Source organism: Mus caroli, chromosome 15 (genome assembly GCF_900094665.2).
Source record: "Mus caroli chromosome 15, CAROLI_EIJ_v1.1, whole genome shotgun sequence".
In the NCBI taxonomy this organism is placed as follows: Eukaryota; Metazoa; Chordata; class Mammalia; order Rodentia; family Muridae; genus Mus; species Mus caroli.
In genome coordinates, this window is record NC_034584.1 from 33,746,270 (window position 1) to 33,763,423 (window position 17,154).

At 43.6% G+C, this 17,154-nt stretch overlaps 1 protein-coding gene across 3 annotated transcripts in view; it reads left to right on the forward strand.

Moving 5' to 3' along the window:
• Fzd6 (frizzled class receptor 6) overlaps positions 1-15,383 on the forward strand; it is a 32,287-nt gene extending 16,904 nt beyond the window's left edge. For 2 of the 3 annotated variants that reach the window (XM_021183642.1, XM_021183643.2), the window contains exons 3-7: positions 2,803-2,999; positions 7,964-8,981; positions 11,023-11,171; positions 11,992-12,411; positions 13,583-15,383. In XM_021183642.1, the coding sequence (XP_021039301.1) occupies positions 2,803-2,999; positions 7,964-8,981; positions 11,023-11,171; positions 11,992-12,411; positions 13,583-13,751 (1,953 nt within the window). In that variant the 3' untranslated portion in view covers positions 13,752-15,383. The remainder of the gene's footprint in view (positions 1-2,802; positions 3,000-7,963; positions 8,982-11,022; positions 11,172-11,991; positions 12,412-13,582) is intronic. The other variant, XM_029470102.1, reaches the window with a different exon arrangement.
• The last annotated feature ends 1,771 nt before the right edge of the window (positions 15,384-17,154 follow it).

Consider the following 17,154-nt stretch of genomic DNA (forward strand, 5'->3'; position numbering starts at 1 on the left):
CAACCACATGGTGGCTCACAACCATCCGTAACGAGATCTGACTCCCTCTTCTGGAGTGTCTGAAGACAGCTACAGTGTACTTACATATAATAATAGATAAATCTTTTAAAAAAAAGAATATAATTTAATGTGATAAAAATCAAAACTGACACTTCAGAGTAGAACAAAACAAGCAGAAGGAAAAGAGCCCAAGAGAAGATGCAGAAACAGTGACCCACTGGTCTGCACCCTCAGGAACCCCATCAAAACAGTAAACTGGAAGCCATGATGTGTATATAAGGGACCTGTAGGGTAAAATTAGAGAAGAAAAATATGTAAGTAAAATAAAATGAAAAGAAAAACAGGAAAGAGGAAAGGCCAGCATGAGAGTGTAGCACAAGGAGCCTCCACAGACACCGTTGCGCTCTGTTTCCACGGCATGCACCGCTGGGCACACAGCCCACCACTAAGAGTGATTTCTTTTCCCTAGTGAGACTCCCTTGGAGGAAACTACATTCTTTTGCAGATGCTTATCAATTGGAGACAGCTTCTGGGCTAGGATGGAGACATGAGTCCATTTCTCCATTCTGCTCTAGGATGCCATCTGACACAGACTTGTGCAATCCTGTGCAAGTTGTCCCAGCCTCTGTTCGGTCACACGTGCATAGATCCTGTTGATTCAGGGAACTTTGTGTCCTTGGTGTCCTCTGTCTCCTCTGAATTACAGTCCTTCCCCCTCCGCCCCTGCTGAGGTGCCCTGATTTCTGATAGGAGGGATTTGATGGAGACATTAGGATCAGCCAATAGGGCTGATTGTCCAAGGTCTCTCACTTTCTGCATATAATGTCTGGCTGTGAGTCTCTGTATTTGTTCCCACTGCTGCAGGAGGGACCTTCTCAGTACATATTCTACTTTTAATTTGAGAGTTAATTTTTAAAATTCTTTCCAGGTCCAAAAATCTCATTATTTTACCGTAACCTAAATAGTTGGCTAGTTATAGAATTCTCTTTTGAAAGTGACTTTCCATCTGAGTTTTAGAATTGTTCCTTCATTGCCTTCCAGCATGTGATGTATGATGAAGTGTTCAGAATTATTTCCTTTGCATATTAGTCCCTGGAATTGCGGCTGTGCTCTTTCTTTCTGGTCTGATTGTTTGTTTTGGCGTTGTCATTGTTCATTCTTCCCATCTGCAAGGCGTTCATTATCCCGTGATATTTAGCATTTATAAGAGATGCCATGGGGTAGCAGACACCACTCTAGGCCCTGAGGATGCAACAGCAGACGGAATAGTCAGAGATCCTTCTTCCTTTAATTTAATCCTAGTGGAAAGGGTAAACGTTAAGAAACACATGGTATCTAATGACGTTGTAGATATAGGTAGGGACAGTAAAGGGTGGAACATGACAGAATCCTCTCACCGCCTGCACAGGTGAAAGGCAAGCAGAAGTCATGGCTGACAGAGTGAAGGGACAGCAGGTGCAAAGCCCAAGACAGGAGCAGCATGGAAAGAGAAGCAAAGGAGAGCGGGTGGCAGAAGACAGACTGGAGCCAGTGTGGGGTCTGGGGTCTTGAGGCCCGAAGGCTTGGTAAAGACTCTGACATGGTCTGGTGGAGTCCTTGGACCTAGGTTTCAAATAATCACATTGGTGGAACTATGGAGTAGTGGATGTAAGTTTAGCAAGCGTGGGATGCAGTGAGACCCACAGGAGGCTTTCAGTGGGCCAGGAAAGATACAGTGCCTTTGACTGGGTGGCAGCAGTGGCAAATGGTGAAATTCAAAATATATTTTGAAGGGAGAATCGCAAGATTTGTTGATGGACTGGATATAATGTGAAAGGGAAAAGGTAGAGGTTGGGTCCCAAGGTCCGAGGCCTGAGCAGCTTGAGCACCGTGAGGTATGGATAACCTCGGGACTGTTTGGAGTACCAGGGCTGAGTTGTGGTAGACAGACGGATGGAGTGTGAGGTGTTGTTGGTGACAAATGAAGTTGTCAGGAAGCACATGTGGAGTGCACAGAGAAATGGGGCTGGAGCAGTGTTCTGGCAGGAGTGTTTTGGGATCTGTGCTCTAGGGCATTTCCTTTGCTTAGAAGTAAGAGGATCGGAAGAGCAGCAATGAGGTGACATCCAGAAGAGTTAGTGTCCTCTAAAACCAAAGGAAAAATCTTGAGAAACTGGAGTTGTGGCGGTTGGTGATGTAAATAGAGTAAATACCGGAATTTACCACTGGGCTTAGGGTGGTGGCTGTCACATGCAGTGGTACCTGAGGCCCCTTCACTCTGCCAGCCATTTCTTCTGACCTCACTGATTCTGCTCTCCTGTCAGAATACCTGCACAGGCATCCTCTACTCCCATCGAAAGGATTCTGTCATGTTCCACCCTTTACTGTCCCTACCTATATCTACAACGTCATTAGATACCATGTGCTTCTTAACGTTTACCCTTCCCACTAGGATTAAATTAAAGGAAGAAGGATCTCTGACTATTCCGTCCGCTGCTGCATCCTCAGGGCCTAGAGCGGTGTCTGCTACCCCATGGCATCTCTTATAAATATTAAATATAACTGAATAATGAATGTCTGTGCAGATGGGATGAATGAATAATGACAAAGCATGACTTCTTGAAAAAGGTACATCCTATAACGTCATAATTTCCATCTTGTACGAAGAGCTCATACATAAATTTAACAGAAAGTGTTACTACCTCAAAATTTAAACACATTGAAAGAGAGTTTAAGACTCATTTCGAAGGTAGGTGAAAAGTATTCTCTTTAAGCATTTATGATTAACATTTTCCTAACTGGATCTCTCCATTTTTTTAATAGCGCTTTCTGCATCTTGCAAATCTAGAATGTTCACCAAACATTGAAATGTTCCTTTGCCAAGCTTTTGTACCAACCTGCACAGAGCAAATTCATGTAGTTCCACCCTGTCGGAAATTGTGTGAGAAAATAGTTTCTGATTGCAAAAAAATAATGGACACTTTTGGCATCCGATGGCCTGAAGAACTTGAATGTAACAGGTAAGTGATTCTTTCCAGTGAGAATGAAAACTACAAATACTAAAGACAAATGGCACTTTAGTATTGTTAGCGCGTCACCGTACGACTCACCCTGTTTGACTGGTGGTATTTGCTGCACCCTCATAGGTAGGAACGGTGGGGGTGAGCACCGTAGACTTCTGGTTAGTCATACGAGAACGTACTGGTGCCTACATTGGGGTGGGGGGTGGTCAAGAGGATTGACTGTTGAGCTAAAGAATGGAAGATAAGACTGAGTTACTTAGATGATGGAGAGGGGACAAACACTGCAGGCAAAAAGAACAACTTGCCCAGATACCTTCTAATATGAGTGAGCTCTGCCTGTGAGAAACTTAGCAAGGTGGGGGGCATGCCTACATCTCAGTGCTCAGGAGGCTGTGTTAGGCAGGTCAAGAGCTCAAGGCCACTCTAGGCTGTAGCGTGAGACCTCGCCTCAAAAAGAAAATAGAACAAAACAGCAAGGCAGTGTACCTATAGCAGCATGCGTAAGAAAAGCTGTGGTGCAAGCAGCGGTCAGGCCCGTCAGCTCCATCTAGCATGACTTCCTGCTCAGAGCAGTGAGCTCACAGGTGTGTGAAGGTGGGAATGGCCTCTGTGTAGAACAGGGCACTCATACTACTGTCTCATGAGGGTTGTTGAAAAGCTCTCCATGGCAGTTTGTCTCAGGACTCCAGGCCACCTCCATTTTCTAGCTTTGCTGAGGAGGAAGTGAGGGAAGATACAGAACTCACCTCAACAGCCTCTGAGTTTGTTTGTCAAGATGTCAATCATTTGGTCCCAATTGAACTAATAAGGAAAATGGGAAATGAATGTATGTCCAGAACAGAGGGAGGGACCCAGTGGTGAGGAAGCATCGGGTGGGCCACTCTGGGGGAGCCTTCACTTTTACTAAAGTGGTGGGGCGAAGAATAGGAGACAGACAGTGGAGTTTGTCTGTGGTTGGGGTCGCACTGCACAAGTATAGTAAGGAATAAAGGAGCAAGGACTGACTAAGAACTTCTAGGATCAAGGGAACGGCAGGCGTACAGAAGGCAGAGGAGACAGTCCCTAGAAGTTGTCTGAGGAGAACACAGGAGCCCAAGCGCAAGTGTAGCTAGTAGAGGATGGAGGTCAGGATGGCTCAGAGTAGGAGGATCATGTGGTCACCAAGGCGCCTAAAGGAATCCTATTGGGACTAGCTGGCGTCTGCACTGCATCCTGCTGAGTCTGTACATTTGAGAAGTGACAGGCGTGTAGAGTGTGTAGAGGCGCTAACCCTTCAGGTAATGTGGGTGATCCTGAGGGTCTAGTGGACACTCTGGTCTGTTGAACCATGTGGCCGCAGTGGTGGGATACTTGGGCCTGTATATTTGGGAAGCAGATATTTGGGTTTATCTGTGGTTGAAGTTCAGATGGATACAGTGCCAAGATAATATGAGGGGCTGGAGAGATGGCTTGCGGTGGACTTAGGTTCAATTCCCAGTGCCCACATGTCAGCTCACAACCACCCATTAGTCCAATTCCAGGAAATCTGATGCTCTCTTTTAGCCTGCAATGTTACCAGGCATGCACAGGATATACATACAAACATTGAGACAAAATACTCATGCTCATAAAGTAAATAATAAAAAGGAAGAAGAGTAGGATGAAAGAAAACTGAGAAGGAGGTTGTCTCAGCATTAATTTAGTCTGCGACTGTTTTAAGTGGATGAGGACTGAGGTGGAAAAATTAAAGAATTGTCATGTAGAAATGGGATGTCCCAGTGAGGTATAAAAAAGCATTGCAGATGGTTTCTGATAAGCACACTGTAAAATCCGAGCTTACAGACCAGGGGCAGGATACCTGAGTTGATTCCTATGTCATAACTAGAGACAGCCATCGTGGCTAGGGGTTATGACTGGGGAAGAGAGCTAAGCAGCCAGAGTTTACTGATATGTCCACAGTATGCTCAGATCACTGAGAATGGCAGCTGAGGGAACAGTGGGACACTTGAGTCTGTACCCACTCACTGTGTTCTTACTGTGTGTCTCTCCTGTCATACACATCAAAGATGCCACAGAAAAGAATTCCTATCATCAGGGGTCTTACAGCTTAGTGGCAGGAAAATGAAATCAGTAAATTCTAGGTGTTCTTGACGGTAACATCTGTGGGCAAGATGTTTGCTCTTGGTGGGATTGTGTCAAAGCAGGAGGGGTCATGACTCCCAGAAACATGCACTGGTCCCTAAGCTGACATTTCCCCCCTTTTTGGAGTTATACTCTGTAAAGTTGGATTTTGTTGAGAACAAACATTGTTTTCTTACACCAAGTCAAATTTGTTTTGTGTTGGAACTACTTGATCCATTGCCATAGGAAGTGGAATCTCCATTTTAAAAGAAATGATATAAACCCAAATCAAACCATTTCTCACGTCTGTAAAGCAGACAAACACCTCTTTTTAAACTCTATTTTATTACTACAAATATTCTAACTTCTCCCTAGATGTAAAAACAGTCTTCACAGTTTGATGGCATCTTATTTTGCAAATACAAAAGCAATCGAGTCTCTGACTAGAGCCCCGGTCCTGGCCTGCTGAAGGATTTGGCAGCTACACAGGCAGCTTCTGTTTACTTTGGGACTCTGGAACAATGGCACACCTTAGGCTCTCAGACCCCAGGATGGTGCCTCTGCCCTGCCAAGTGCCTTAGCTTTGGAACAAGCAGAAAAGCAACCCAGTTCTTGGTGGAAGCAGGTTCCCCAGCTTGTCAAGGCCCAGGCACACATTTTATGCCAGAACTGTACAGTAAAGTCGTGGCTCTGGGCACTCTCTTGAGAGTTTGTCAGTGCCTCTTCTAACTCTGCACCTCTCTCCCCGTCCTTTCTTGCTCGCCTGCCTTTCCCTGCAGCACAGCCTACTTACCACAGTGCAAGGGTCCTGGGATCTGATTTGTCTTGCTCTTTCTCTCCCTTATTTTCATAGCCACCCTTTCTTTATGTGCCTGTCCTGTTTTCAAGAAGACACACTTTGGATCTGACACACTTTGGAGCTGGAGAGATGGCTCAGTGGTTGTGACATGTAGTACTCTTACAGAGGGCTGAGGTTTCGTTCTCAGCATCCACACCGGGCGGCTCACATCTGCCTGTAATTCACACCAGTATTACTGTAATATTTGGGCAGGGTAAAATTGTCTTTATTATATATAAGAATCTCAGGAATACACTTTTTTCACCTCAGTTATTCTGTCTGGCCCTTTCTATGACAGTGAATAAATGCGATTAATATGATTAATATTTTGTAGGTTTGACCAATTGCCGTTATAGTTCATAGTAAAAAAAATAGGATTTTGAAAGCCAGGTATGGTGGTGCATACATGTAATCTTAGCACTAAGGATGCTAAGGTGGGAGGATCCCAAGTTGGAGGACAGCCTGAGGTATGAATCAGGTTTGGGCCAGCCTGGTCTACATAGTGACACACCGGAGAGGGTCTTAAGCACCGTAAACTTATAAATGGTCTTCATCAAGTCATTGAACTTTGCACTTTAATTATTTTGTTTCCTATTCTCTAGACATTAGGGACTTAGAATTTTAAATATTTTGTTTATATAGTGAAACTTCACACAGTAATTTGGGGAAGCCTAGTTTTTTGGTTTTGTTTTTTGTATTTTATCTCTAGGCTGAGGAAAGTATTCTCTGTAGAGTTCACACATTCTGTTAGACGCTTAACTACCATCCACACATGGAGTAATGTGTGGTAAATTGAAAATGCCCCTCTCCTAAGTCTGGAAAATCTATAGAAACTCCTAGTACATTCTGAGCCATCAGCAAGACTGTTGGTTATTCCTTTTTAAAAATTCATTATGGCAGGTGGTGTGTGCATGTTGCAGCACACGTGTGACGGTCAGGGGACAGCTTGTAGGTGTCGGCTCTCTCCTTCCACCATGAGGAGCCTAGACAGCAAACTTAGATTGTTAGGTTTGGCAGCAAGCGCTTTTACCTGCTGAGCCATTGCTGGCCCCTTGTGTTCTAAAGTAGAAAACTACGTGAGCATCCTTCACCGAAGAACTGTCAGCACTCACACATTGACCTGCTATCGTACAGTCGGTGAAATGGATGCAGCTGACTGACACCTGTTAAGACTAGACTGAAAAACTAGTGTTATCCGTAGAAAGAAATTAATGGCATGATGTCATTTATATAAAGTTCAGAGCCTGTGAAACTACTATATAAGGTTGTGACTAGTAAATAATATAGTAAAATACCTTTCAATGCTTGAGGAGAATAAAAACCAAATTTCTGGCAATTAACGCTTCTGAGAAGAGAGAAAATAGAAGAAGATGGGAAAGAAGCCGTGACCGTCCATACTGCTGCACTGCTTTATTTAAAGGTCCTAAGCAGAAATGGACCATGTTACCGTTTTTAACCAAAGCCAAAAGATTGTGAGTTTTCGTTTTACAGGAATATATTTCTATCTTTCTGTCTTTGGAGGCAGGGTCTATATAGCTCTCGCTAACCTTGAACTAACTATGTAGACCAGGCTGGTCTCCAGCTCACAGAGATCAGCCTGCCTCTGCCTCCCAAGTGCTGGGATCAAGGTGTGTGGTACTAAGGTCAGCTCTTACTCCTCCTCCCTCCCTCCCTCCCTCCCTCCCTTTTCTTCCTCCCTTTTCTTCCTTTTTCTCTCTCATGAGCTGATGCTTCATAAACAGCACAGTTTCCAGTCAGTCTCTAATGTTCACCCAGCCCAAGAGGTGTCTCCTCAGCCTTGCATGTATGTCTCCCATCAGCTGTGAAGCAGCAAAGTCATGTTTTATACTTGGAAACATAGGATAAAATAAAGTGGGGAGTAGATCTGAGAGGAGTGAAGGGAAGGGGGAATATTATCAAAATACATTGTATGCATGTGTGAAATCCTCGAAGAATTAATGAAAATATTTTTTAAAAATGTAAAAAGTGCTGCCGTGACATTGCATTTTTGTAAACTTTACAGATTGCCACACTGTGATGGCACTGTTCCTGTAACTTCTCATCCACACACAGAGCTTTTTGGTCCACAGAAGAAATCAGATCAAGTCCCAAGAGACATTGGATTTTGGTGTCCAAAGCACCTTAGGACTTCCGGGGACCAAGGCTATAGGTTTCTGGGAATTGAACAGTGTGCCCCTCCGTGCCCCAATATGTATTTTAAAAGTGATGAACTAGACTTTGCCAAAAGTTTCATAGGAATAGTTTCAATATTTTGTCTTTGTGCAACTCTGTTCACGTTCCTTACATTTTTAATTGACGTTAGAAGATTCAGATACCCAGAGAGACCAATTATCTATTACTCTGTCTGCTACAGCATTGTCTCTCTCATGTACTTCGTGGGGTTTTTGCTGGGCAATAGCACGGCTTGTAATAAGGCAGACGAGAAGCTGGAGCTCGGGGACACCGTTGTCCTGGGGTCAAAGAATAAGGCTTGCAGTGTGGTATTTATGTTTCTGTATTTTTTCACAATGGCTGGCACCGTGTGGTGGGTGATTCTCACCATTACGTGGTTCTTAGCTGCCGGGAGAAAATGGAGTTGCGAAGCTATTGAACAAAAAGCGGTGTGGTTCCATGCCGTTGCCTGGGGGGCGCCCGGGTTCCTGACCGTCATGCTGCTCGCTATGAACAAGGTTGAAGGAGACAACATTAGTGGCGTTTGTTTCGTTGGCCTGTATGACCTGGACGCCTCTCGCTACTTCGTCCTTTTGCCTCTGTGCCTCTGCGTATTTGTTGGGCTGTCTCTCCTCTTAGCCGGCATCATCTCCTTAAATCATGTCCGACAAGTCATACAGCATGATGGCCGGAACCAAGAGAAGCTAAAGAAGTTCATGATTCGCATCGGAGTCTTCAGTGGCCTGTATCTCGTGCCCTTGGTGACACTTCTTGGTTGCTATGTCTATGAGCTAGTGAACAGGATCACCTGGGAGATGACGTGGTTCTCTGATCATTGTCACCAGTACCGCATCCCGTGCCCTTACCAGGTAGGTGCTAGCATTGGAATATGCCACTCTTTACCTTCATGTTTCTGGAAGTGCACTTGTCATGGTCATAAAAGTAGACTTCAGTTAAGGAGAGCTATCAGACACAGGGAGTAAGCCCCGGTGTCGTAGCCAGGCTGGGGACTGGCCCAGGAGTGCTTTCTTCAAGCAGTAGCTCTGTTACAATACAGCAAGTCTCCTGTAAATATTTCAAACATTAAAGTGAAAATAACAATTAAGTCGGTTTATGAAAAGCAGACTATGAAGAATAGGCCTCATCATAAAAAAAGAAAAAGTATCTACTGAATTGGAGTGGGTTTTTTTTCCACCACTTTGGTTAGTAGGAAACCCCTATGTTTGGGCTTAACCTTTTGTGCAGTGTGTGTATCTAAAAATAGACTTTGCCTTTTGCCCAGCCCATCCTGCCATTCTTAACTGAGAAGAACACGCAATAGAAAGTACGTTCCCTGTGTCTGAGGCTGAGGATTACTATAAGGGGCTGGGTTTTTAGATTAAAAATTGTAAATTCCTGAAATATTTAATTTGTTATAGAATTTCAGTTGAATTTTTAAATGAAAATTTGGGGATTAAAAAAAATACATTTTAGCAGTATGCATTGTGCCTATATACTTAGGAGGCCAAGGGAGAGGATTGTTGAGTTTAAAGTCAGCCTGGGAATGTAGCAAGACCCTGTCTCAAGTAAATTAATTAATTAAAGTAAACAGATTTTATCTGGATGGAAATGCAGCTGAGTGGCAGAACAGTAGCATGGCAGGGTGTGCACCTGACAGCTTTCCTTTCTGCGCCCTCTCCCTCTGCCTACCCTCCCTCCCTCTCCCTCCCTTCCTCTTTCCCTCCTTCCCTCCCTCTCCCTCTGCCTACCCTCCCTCCCTCTCCCTTCCTTCCTCTTTCCCTCCTTCCCTCCCTCTCCCTCTGCCTACCCTCCCTCCCTCTCCCCCCCTCTCCCTCTGCCTACCCTCCCTCCCTCTGCCCCCCCTCTCCCTCTGCCTACCCTCCCTATTTCTTTTTTTTTTTAGCTCTTCCTGAAGAATCACTTTAAGTGATATAGAGCTGAACACTGCAACATTATTAGCAGTTGGAATTACGTGGGAACTAACCTAAATATGTTTAACTAGGGGCTAGTTGAGTAAGTTAGAACTCACAAAGAAACAAACCTCCAAGCAAAGCTTGCTCTGTGCTGATGTGGGTGGGGTTCCCAGGGGTAGTAGTTACAAAAAGCTGTGCAATGTGTGTAATACGGTTACATTTGAACACTTACAATAATGTTTGAAAATATTGGTATTTAATACATATATTAAGACTAGCATGCTTTAAACAAAAGTGTGACTTTACTTTTTATCAAATTTGTATACTTTCACATCTTACTAATACTTGTTTTGTGGTAGCCAATCAAAATTTAATATCATGTGCATTAATGAGAAAGATTATAAAATATGAGTTTAACTGTTTTTTATGTTTTAATTTTTACTTTTTGTGCATGTAAGTGTTTGCAAGCATGTGTATATATACATCACGTGTAAGCTTTGTACCACAAAGTACAGACAGTTCTTCTAAACTGGAGTTATAGACAGCTGTGATCCACGGTGTAGGTTCTAGGAACTGAACGTGGATTCTCTGCAAGAGCAGCAACTGCTCTTACTTAACTGCTGAGTCATCTTTGTAACCCCTAAACATATTTAAATGTAGACTATAGTGAGGAAAAATAAGTAAATACTCACAGAGTAATATTTTCGCAGTTCTGAGAGGCCAGTCTACCAATAGGAAAGAGCAATAGATCATGCCAAGGTTCTGAAAACACTCATAAGTATTTTTTTCTGTTAACAGCCATATTTTGATACACATGGAAGTTTCGTGTTCAGAACTTCATAAAAATGTATTGAACTTAAAATTGTTGTTCATATTACTTATTTCAAACCTTTTGCAATAAACAGACTAAAAATGTATAATTTGTTCAAGCTTTACTTTGACAATGCAGATTTTTCTTTATATTTTAAGTATGTTAGTATTTGTTTTGTTTTTGTAGGCAAATCCAAAAGCTCGACCAGAATTGGCTTTATTTATGATAAAATATCTGATGACATTAATTGTTGGTATCTCTGCGGTCTTCTGGGTTGGAAGCAAAAAGACGTGCACAGAATGGGCCGGGTTCTTTAAGCGAAACCGCAAGCGAGAGTAAGAGCTGACTGGTTATATTATGATTGCTGTAAAGTAAACAGATCAAAGTGCTAATGCTTCACCTAGAATGATGACAGTTCAAACCAATGAAACATTCTGTAATGTCAATTCATGTTTATGAGTAAATAGTTCATTTTGATTATATATAGTGTGTATAATGTGCTGTGTGTGTATACACACACACACACACACATATATATATATATACATACATACATATTAATTTTCAATTGATTTGACTACTGAACACAAATTTCATAGCTATAGCTGGACAAGCAGAACCTACTTTTAGCCCCATACTTGGTAACCAGAGGGCAAGGCAGGAGGTGAGGCTTACCTGGATAGCAAGACCCTGCCTCTAAAATACTTTAGTTCAGAACTGTATGCCTTACTTACTCTGTGTACAGCTCATATCTGTGTTCCCATATAACTTTACTATAACTTGTCAACTTGAATGTTAGGAAAAAAAAAAAAAACAGAGGCCATTGCTTATTCTGACTGTGTCCCTCCCTCTGGTTTACCGTATAGTTAGCAATTTCTATGATACAAATATAGTCAGCCCCAGAATGCTGGTGTGTGCTTCATTTCCTTCAAAACTTTGAGTTTTGGCCATTTAATTTCTTACAAGTGTGCTGCTTCTGTTAGTGAAAGCAAAGTAGGTGCTTGCACAAAAGACTTCACTGTAGAGGAATCTCAGATTTCATAGATAATGCGAACCATACAGAACATCTCACTAATCAAAGTGGACTTAGGGCAAAGGTTGTGTCTGTAGCACCTAAGATGTACTGAGCAAATTCTCTCCCTGGGTCTCTCGCAGCCCCATCAGTGAGAGCCGACGAGTGCTGCAAGAATCCTGTGAGTTCTTCCTGAAGCACAACTCTAAAGTGAAGCACAAGAAGAAGCATGGCAAACCAGGGGCTCATAAGCTGAAGGTCATTTCCAAGTCCATGGGAACTAGCACAGGAGCGACCACAAATCATGGCACCTCTGCCATAGCAATCGCTGACCATGATTACTTAGGGCAAGAAACTTCAACAGAAGTCCAGACCTCCCCAGAAGCATCCGTCAAAGAGGGAAGAGCAGACCGAGCAAACACTCCCAGCGTCAAAGATCGGGACCGTGGGGAACCCGCAGGGCCCAGCTCCAAGCTCTCTGGGGACCGCAATGGCAGGGAAAGCCGAGCGGACGGCCAGACGGAGAGAAGCAATGGATCAGAAGGGGCTCCAAGTGAAGGAAGGTGAGGTCGGCCGGCTTTGAGGGAGAGCGTTACTCATCTTTTCCTGGCACATACCTTATCTGGACCAGAAGCATGTTATGATGAGTTACCTATACTTCTAATCTAAGGAAGTTTGGTTTCAACTGCTAATGTGCTACCTAATAGTTTAATGCTTAGTTTTGAGTAGAATTTTAATATATGACATACAAGTTGGAAAGTGATGTTTGTTTCTTAATAGTTGTTAGTGATGTTTGACACTTAGGTAAATATTTAAAATGCATCTGGAATACAGGACAAACTGTCACCATACAGCCTAGCTGAGTGTGGTGGTACATGCCTGGAATCCCAGCACTGGGGAGCTGGAGTTAGGAGGCTCATGGATTTGAGGCAAGTTCAAGGCCAACCTCAACTCTAAAAATTGCAAGAAAAGAAACAACTCAAGGAAATGAAACAGTGTGTTACGTCATTCTGTCTAAATGAGATATTTTATACAAGGATAACTAAATGTTCTTAGTTTCTGAACATGAAAGAGTACTGTGAATTTTTTCCCAATGGTCAAAAAATATCAAAAGCTTGGGCTTTTTTGTTTGTTTGTTTGTTTGTTTTCTCAGAATGTTGACAGCTAACGGTAGCAAGTTCCCAAGGTTTTACTACCCAGCCCTTTCAGAACACAGGGCTGAGTACACTGTGTCCCATGACGCCTCCACACACCCAGCTGGAACTAGCCAGATGCTTTCATCCTCACTGGATTTGAGCTGAGGTCTTGGTCATCTTTTTGTTCCTGGTCCTGAGTGTCCTGGAACTAGCTCTGTAGACCAACCAGGCTGGCCTCAAATTCAGAAATCCACTTGCCTCTGCCTTCCCTATGCTGGCATTGAAGGTGTGTGCTACCATGCCCAGCAATATAGTCCTAAACTCTTAATGCATCTTGACACTGATGGGGGTCTCAGTCACCGGGCAGCAGGAACCTGCCTCAGTAATTGTGTCCCCTGTGAGACACAGTGCTCAGCCATCCGGGAATAGCACTTGGTAAAGCGTGTGAAGTCAGTCGGGTTGTGGTTTGAAGTGCTACCCAGGAGCTGCCGTGGGTTATCCCCTGCTAGGGCTGCTTGGGGTGAATGCACAGGGTTAGAAGGATAACTAACATCCGGTCTGTGTTTCTGCTGTGCACATAAACACTCGTGTTTTCTAGGGTAAGTCCAAAGAGCAGTGCTCCTGAGACTGGCCTGACAGACTGCAGCACTTCACAGGCCGCCAGTTCTCCAGAACCAACCAGCCTCAAAGGCTCCACATCTCTGCCTGTTCACTCAGCTTCCAGAGCTAGGAAAGAGCAGGGTGCTGGCAGCCATTCCGACGCTTGAAGAAAACTGTCTCGTTCCCCCAGAAGCACATGTATGTCACACTGGAGATGACCAATGGATTTGTCTTATAAAGGCCACTGTTGAGCTGGGAGAGTAGCCCAGTGGTACAGCGCCCACCTGGAATACTTGAGAACCTGGGGTCGTCTCCCAGCACTGCAAAAAGAAAATTCACTGTTACAGTCTTCCTTGCACTTAAACCAGCTTTGTCTACTGTTTTTTTTGGATTGGCTTTTATTTTTGTTGCTGTTATTTTTGTTGTTTGTTTGTTTGTTTGTTTGTTTGTTTGAGACAAGGTTTCTTTGCTAGCCCTGACTGTCCTGAAACTCCCTCTGTAGACCTGGCTGGCCTCTGTAGATCTGCCTGCCTCTGCCTCCCGAGTGCTGGGAATAATGGTGTGGTCACCACCGCCCGGCCTTTTGTCTATTTTTAAACTGGAAAGAAACAACAGCCCAGATTTCAAAAATAATATAATGCATTTATACCTGAAAAAACAACCAGGAGTGTCCAGTTAATAATACTTTTTAAATGTGGGGGTGGGAAGGGCATTAGAGGAGTCTTCCTTCTATTGAAGATTCTTTCATTAAAGTATTTTAAGATATGCTCTTTCACTCTTTATATAAATCCAAGATTTTTCTTTGCTGAAGTATTTTAAACTTTTGTACCTTTATATGTAGATATGTATTTGAAAATATGCTTATGTGTATTTGAACTTTTTGAAAATCCTAGAAAATTGAATCAAATATTTTTATGATATTTTTCTACTATTTTAGCTACTTTGCAACTGTGATAGCTGTTACACTGGATTTTTAAAAACCTTGTACAGCAGCCTCTTTACAGTAAAAAGAGTGGATGTCACACTGAAAGGTTTGTAAGAAGTGGTCACAGCCACCCCTACCTTCCCCGAAAGGAGGAACTTGGTGGCAGTGTCCCTCCCTGATTGGACTGTCCCTTTCTTTCTGCATGTTATAAATCAGCAGGTCAGATGGTGTGTTTTTTACAAATTAGGCCAAGCTATCGATTCCCCTTTTAAGTGTTGAATTAGGATTGAACTATGGCCATTTGTAGTTGCTCGTGCCTGTTTTTATTTTAGTATTTTATTTCCGAGACAGGGCCTCACTGTGTGGCGCTCCTCGGCTGTCTGGTGTTCAGTCTGTCCCAGACAGGTCACAGATCTCCCCCTCTGCAGCTCACTCATCTCTCCCAAGCCACCACACTCAGCTTTTATCTCTTTTAAAAATTTAAACTTAAAAAAATGTTTTTGGAATAGAACAAACACATTGTGTTGTATCTTTCTTAGACGCTATGCAAAATTCCTATCTGCATCTAAGCCTGCAAAAGAAAATGTGTGAAGGACAGAGTCAGAGTTGGGCAGGGAGAGCGTAGTGCAGCAGGTGCAGCGTGAAGACACTGAAGGTGCTAAGACAGCGTCTCAGTGCTGGTCCTCCTTAAGGATTATCTCGCCAGCGAGGTTTTCTTGGATCCTTTGATCCCATTGGAGCTCTGTTAAAGTTTAAAATGAAAATTATCATGTACTGTATGGGAAATGTAAATACTAACTTTTCCACATATGTAAACTTCAGACACAAGAAATTTTTTTGTGTGTTCTTTTCATCAATAAAATTTTCTTTGAATGAAAGATTGTATTGCGTGCTAGATATATACTGACCCGAGAGTACTGACCCGAGAGTACTGACCCGAGAAACAGTGTAACCTTTTCTAGGTTGATAAAGGCATACGTCAGAAGCTTCCTTTTAGCTGAGGTAGGAGAAGACAATGAAGACACTTGCATATTGTCACAGTTTCTTCCCAAAGTGTAGTTTTATAGCCATATTGCCTACAGTGTGTTGGAGCCCATGGGAGGCCTGCTAGATTAGGCGAAGCAAGCCAGCGTCCTTGGATCTGCTCCCAACAGTGGATTGGATCATTTAACCAAACCTTCTCAGTGAAGCAGTCTTGCTTTCCACATACTAAACAGCTAATAAAGGGAGGACTTGTCAGGTAGGACTCGGGGTCAGAGGAATTCCTGTCACCAAGCCCAGGGTTTGCTGCTTGTCTTGTCTGTATCCATTTGCTACAGAGTGTTGCAGAGAAGTGGACAGTGTTATGGAAGGAGTCTCAGAGTGAAGTTAGGTAAGCAGGAGAAAGGGACCGATACCTTCCATAAATTTAGAATTGTGACCTCAACCACCTGAAAACCACCGTGCTTCATGCTATCTATGTGGGACAGAGAAAGCCCAGACTCTGGCCCAGGGTTAGGACAGTTCTGGGTTAGGACAGTTCTGGGTTAGGAGCCTCACAGTGGAAAGCAAATGAAAGTCTTTTAGAGAAAGAGGGTTACTGTTTATGCCCTCTAAATTTGTTTCAAGACAGGTTTGCTGGCCTAAGCCAGCCTACATTTTACTGTGTACTCTTGACCAACCTCTGGGTTGATCGCTGTCCTTCCTCCACCTGAGTGCTGGGATTACAGGACCACACCACCATGCTTGGCCATCCACAAGCCCTAGGGGCTGGAGAGACAGTTCAGCAGTTAAGAGCACTTATTACAGGGACCTGAGTTCAATTTCTAGTATCCACAATCATCCTTGACTCCAGTCCCAGGGGGTCTGATGCCATATTCTGTCCTCTGTGGGCACCAGATACACAGGTGGTACACAGACATACATACAAGCAAAACACTAATACACATAAAATACATACATGTATAATTTTTAAAAAATAGTGTATCAGACCAGGCATGAAGGAAGCACATGGTTTTAATCACAAAAGTCAAAAGCAGAGATGGGCAGATCTCTGAGTTCAAGTCCAGTCTAGTCTACACAGTGAGTTCCAGGACAGCCAAGGCTATGAACAGAGACCCTGTCTAAAAAGGGTGGGGGAGAAGAGGGTCTATCATTGGTGTCCAGGAGTCACTCCACAACCCACACAAACACTGATCTTAATCAGACAGGGATCGTTTACTGAGCATGTGCCTGGGAACTGATCAGTCAGGGCTGCAGACCAGACTCAGGACTTTACTACGACCCTGAGGCCAGGATCCTGCGGAGCTTTTAACCTGAAATCCACAAACGCCTGTGCCAAATTATTCCACCAATCAGGATTTAGGCATAGGGGACTTCCTCAGGAAAATGTCTTTGTTGTACTCTCAACCTGTCCCCATTGGTTGAGATTCACCTGCGGTGGGGCCTTGCCTTGCCTAGCATTCACGTCTTAACTTGCAAATCAAAATGTCACTCACTTTTGTGTACTTGTCGCTTTCTTCCAAGTATGGTGTAAATTCCCAGGGAGGTCTTAGGAACTTAAAACTTTACCCGGGGCTGGTGAGATGGCTCAGTGGGTAAGAGCACCCGACTGCTCTTCCGAAGGTCCAGAGTTCAAATCCCAGCAACCACATGGTGGCTCACAA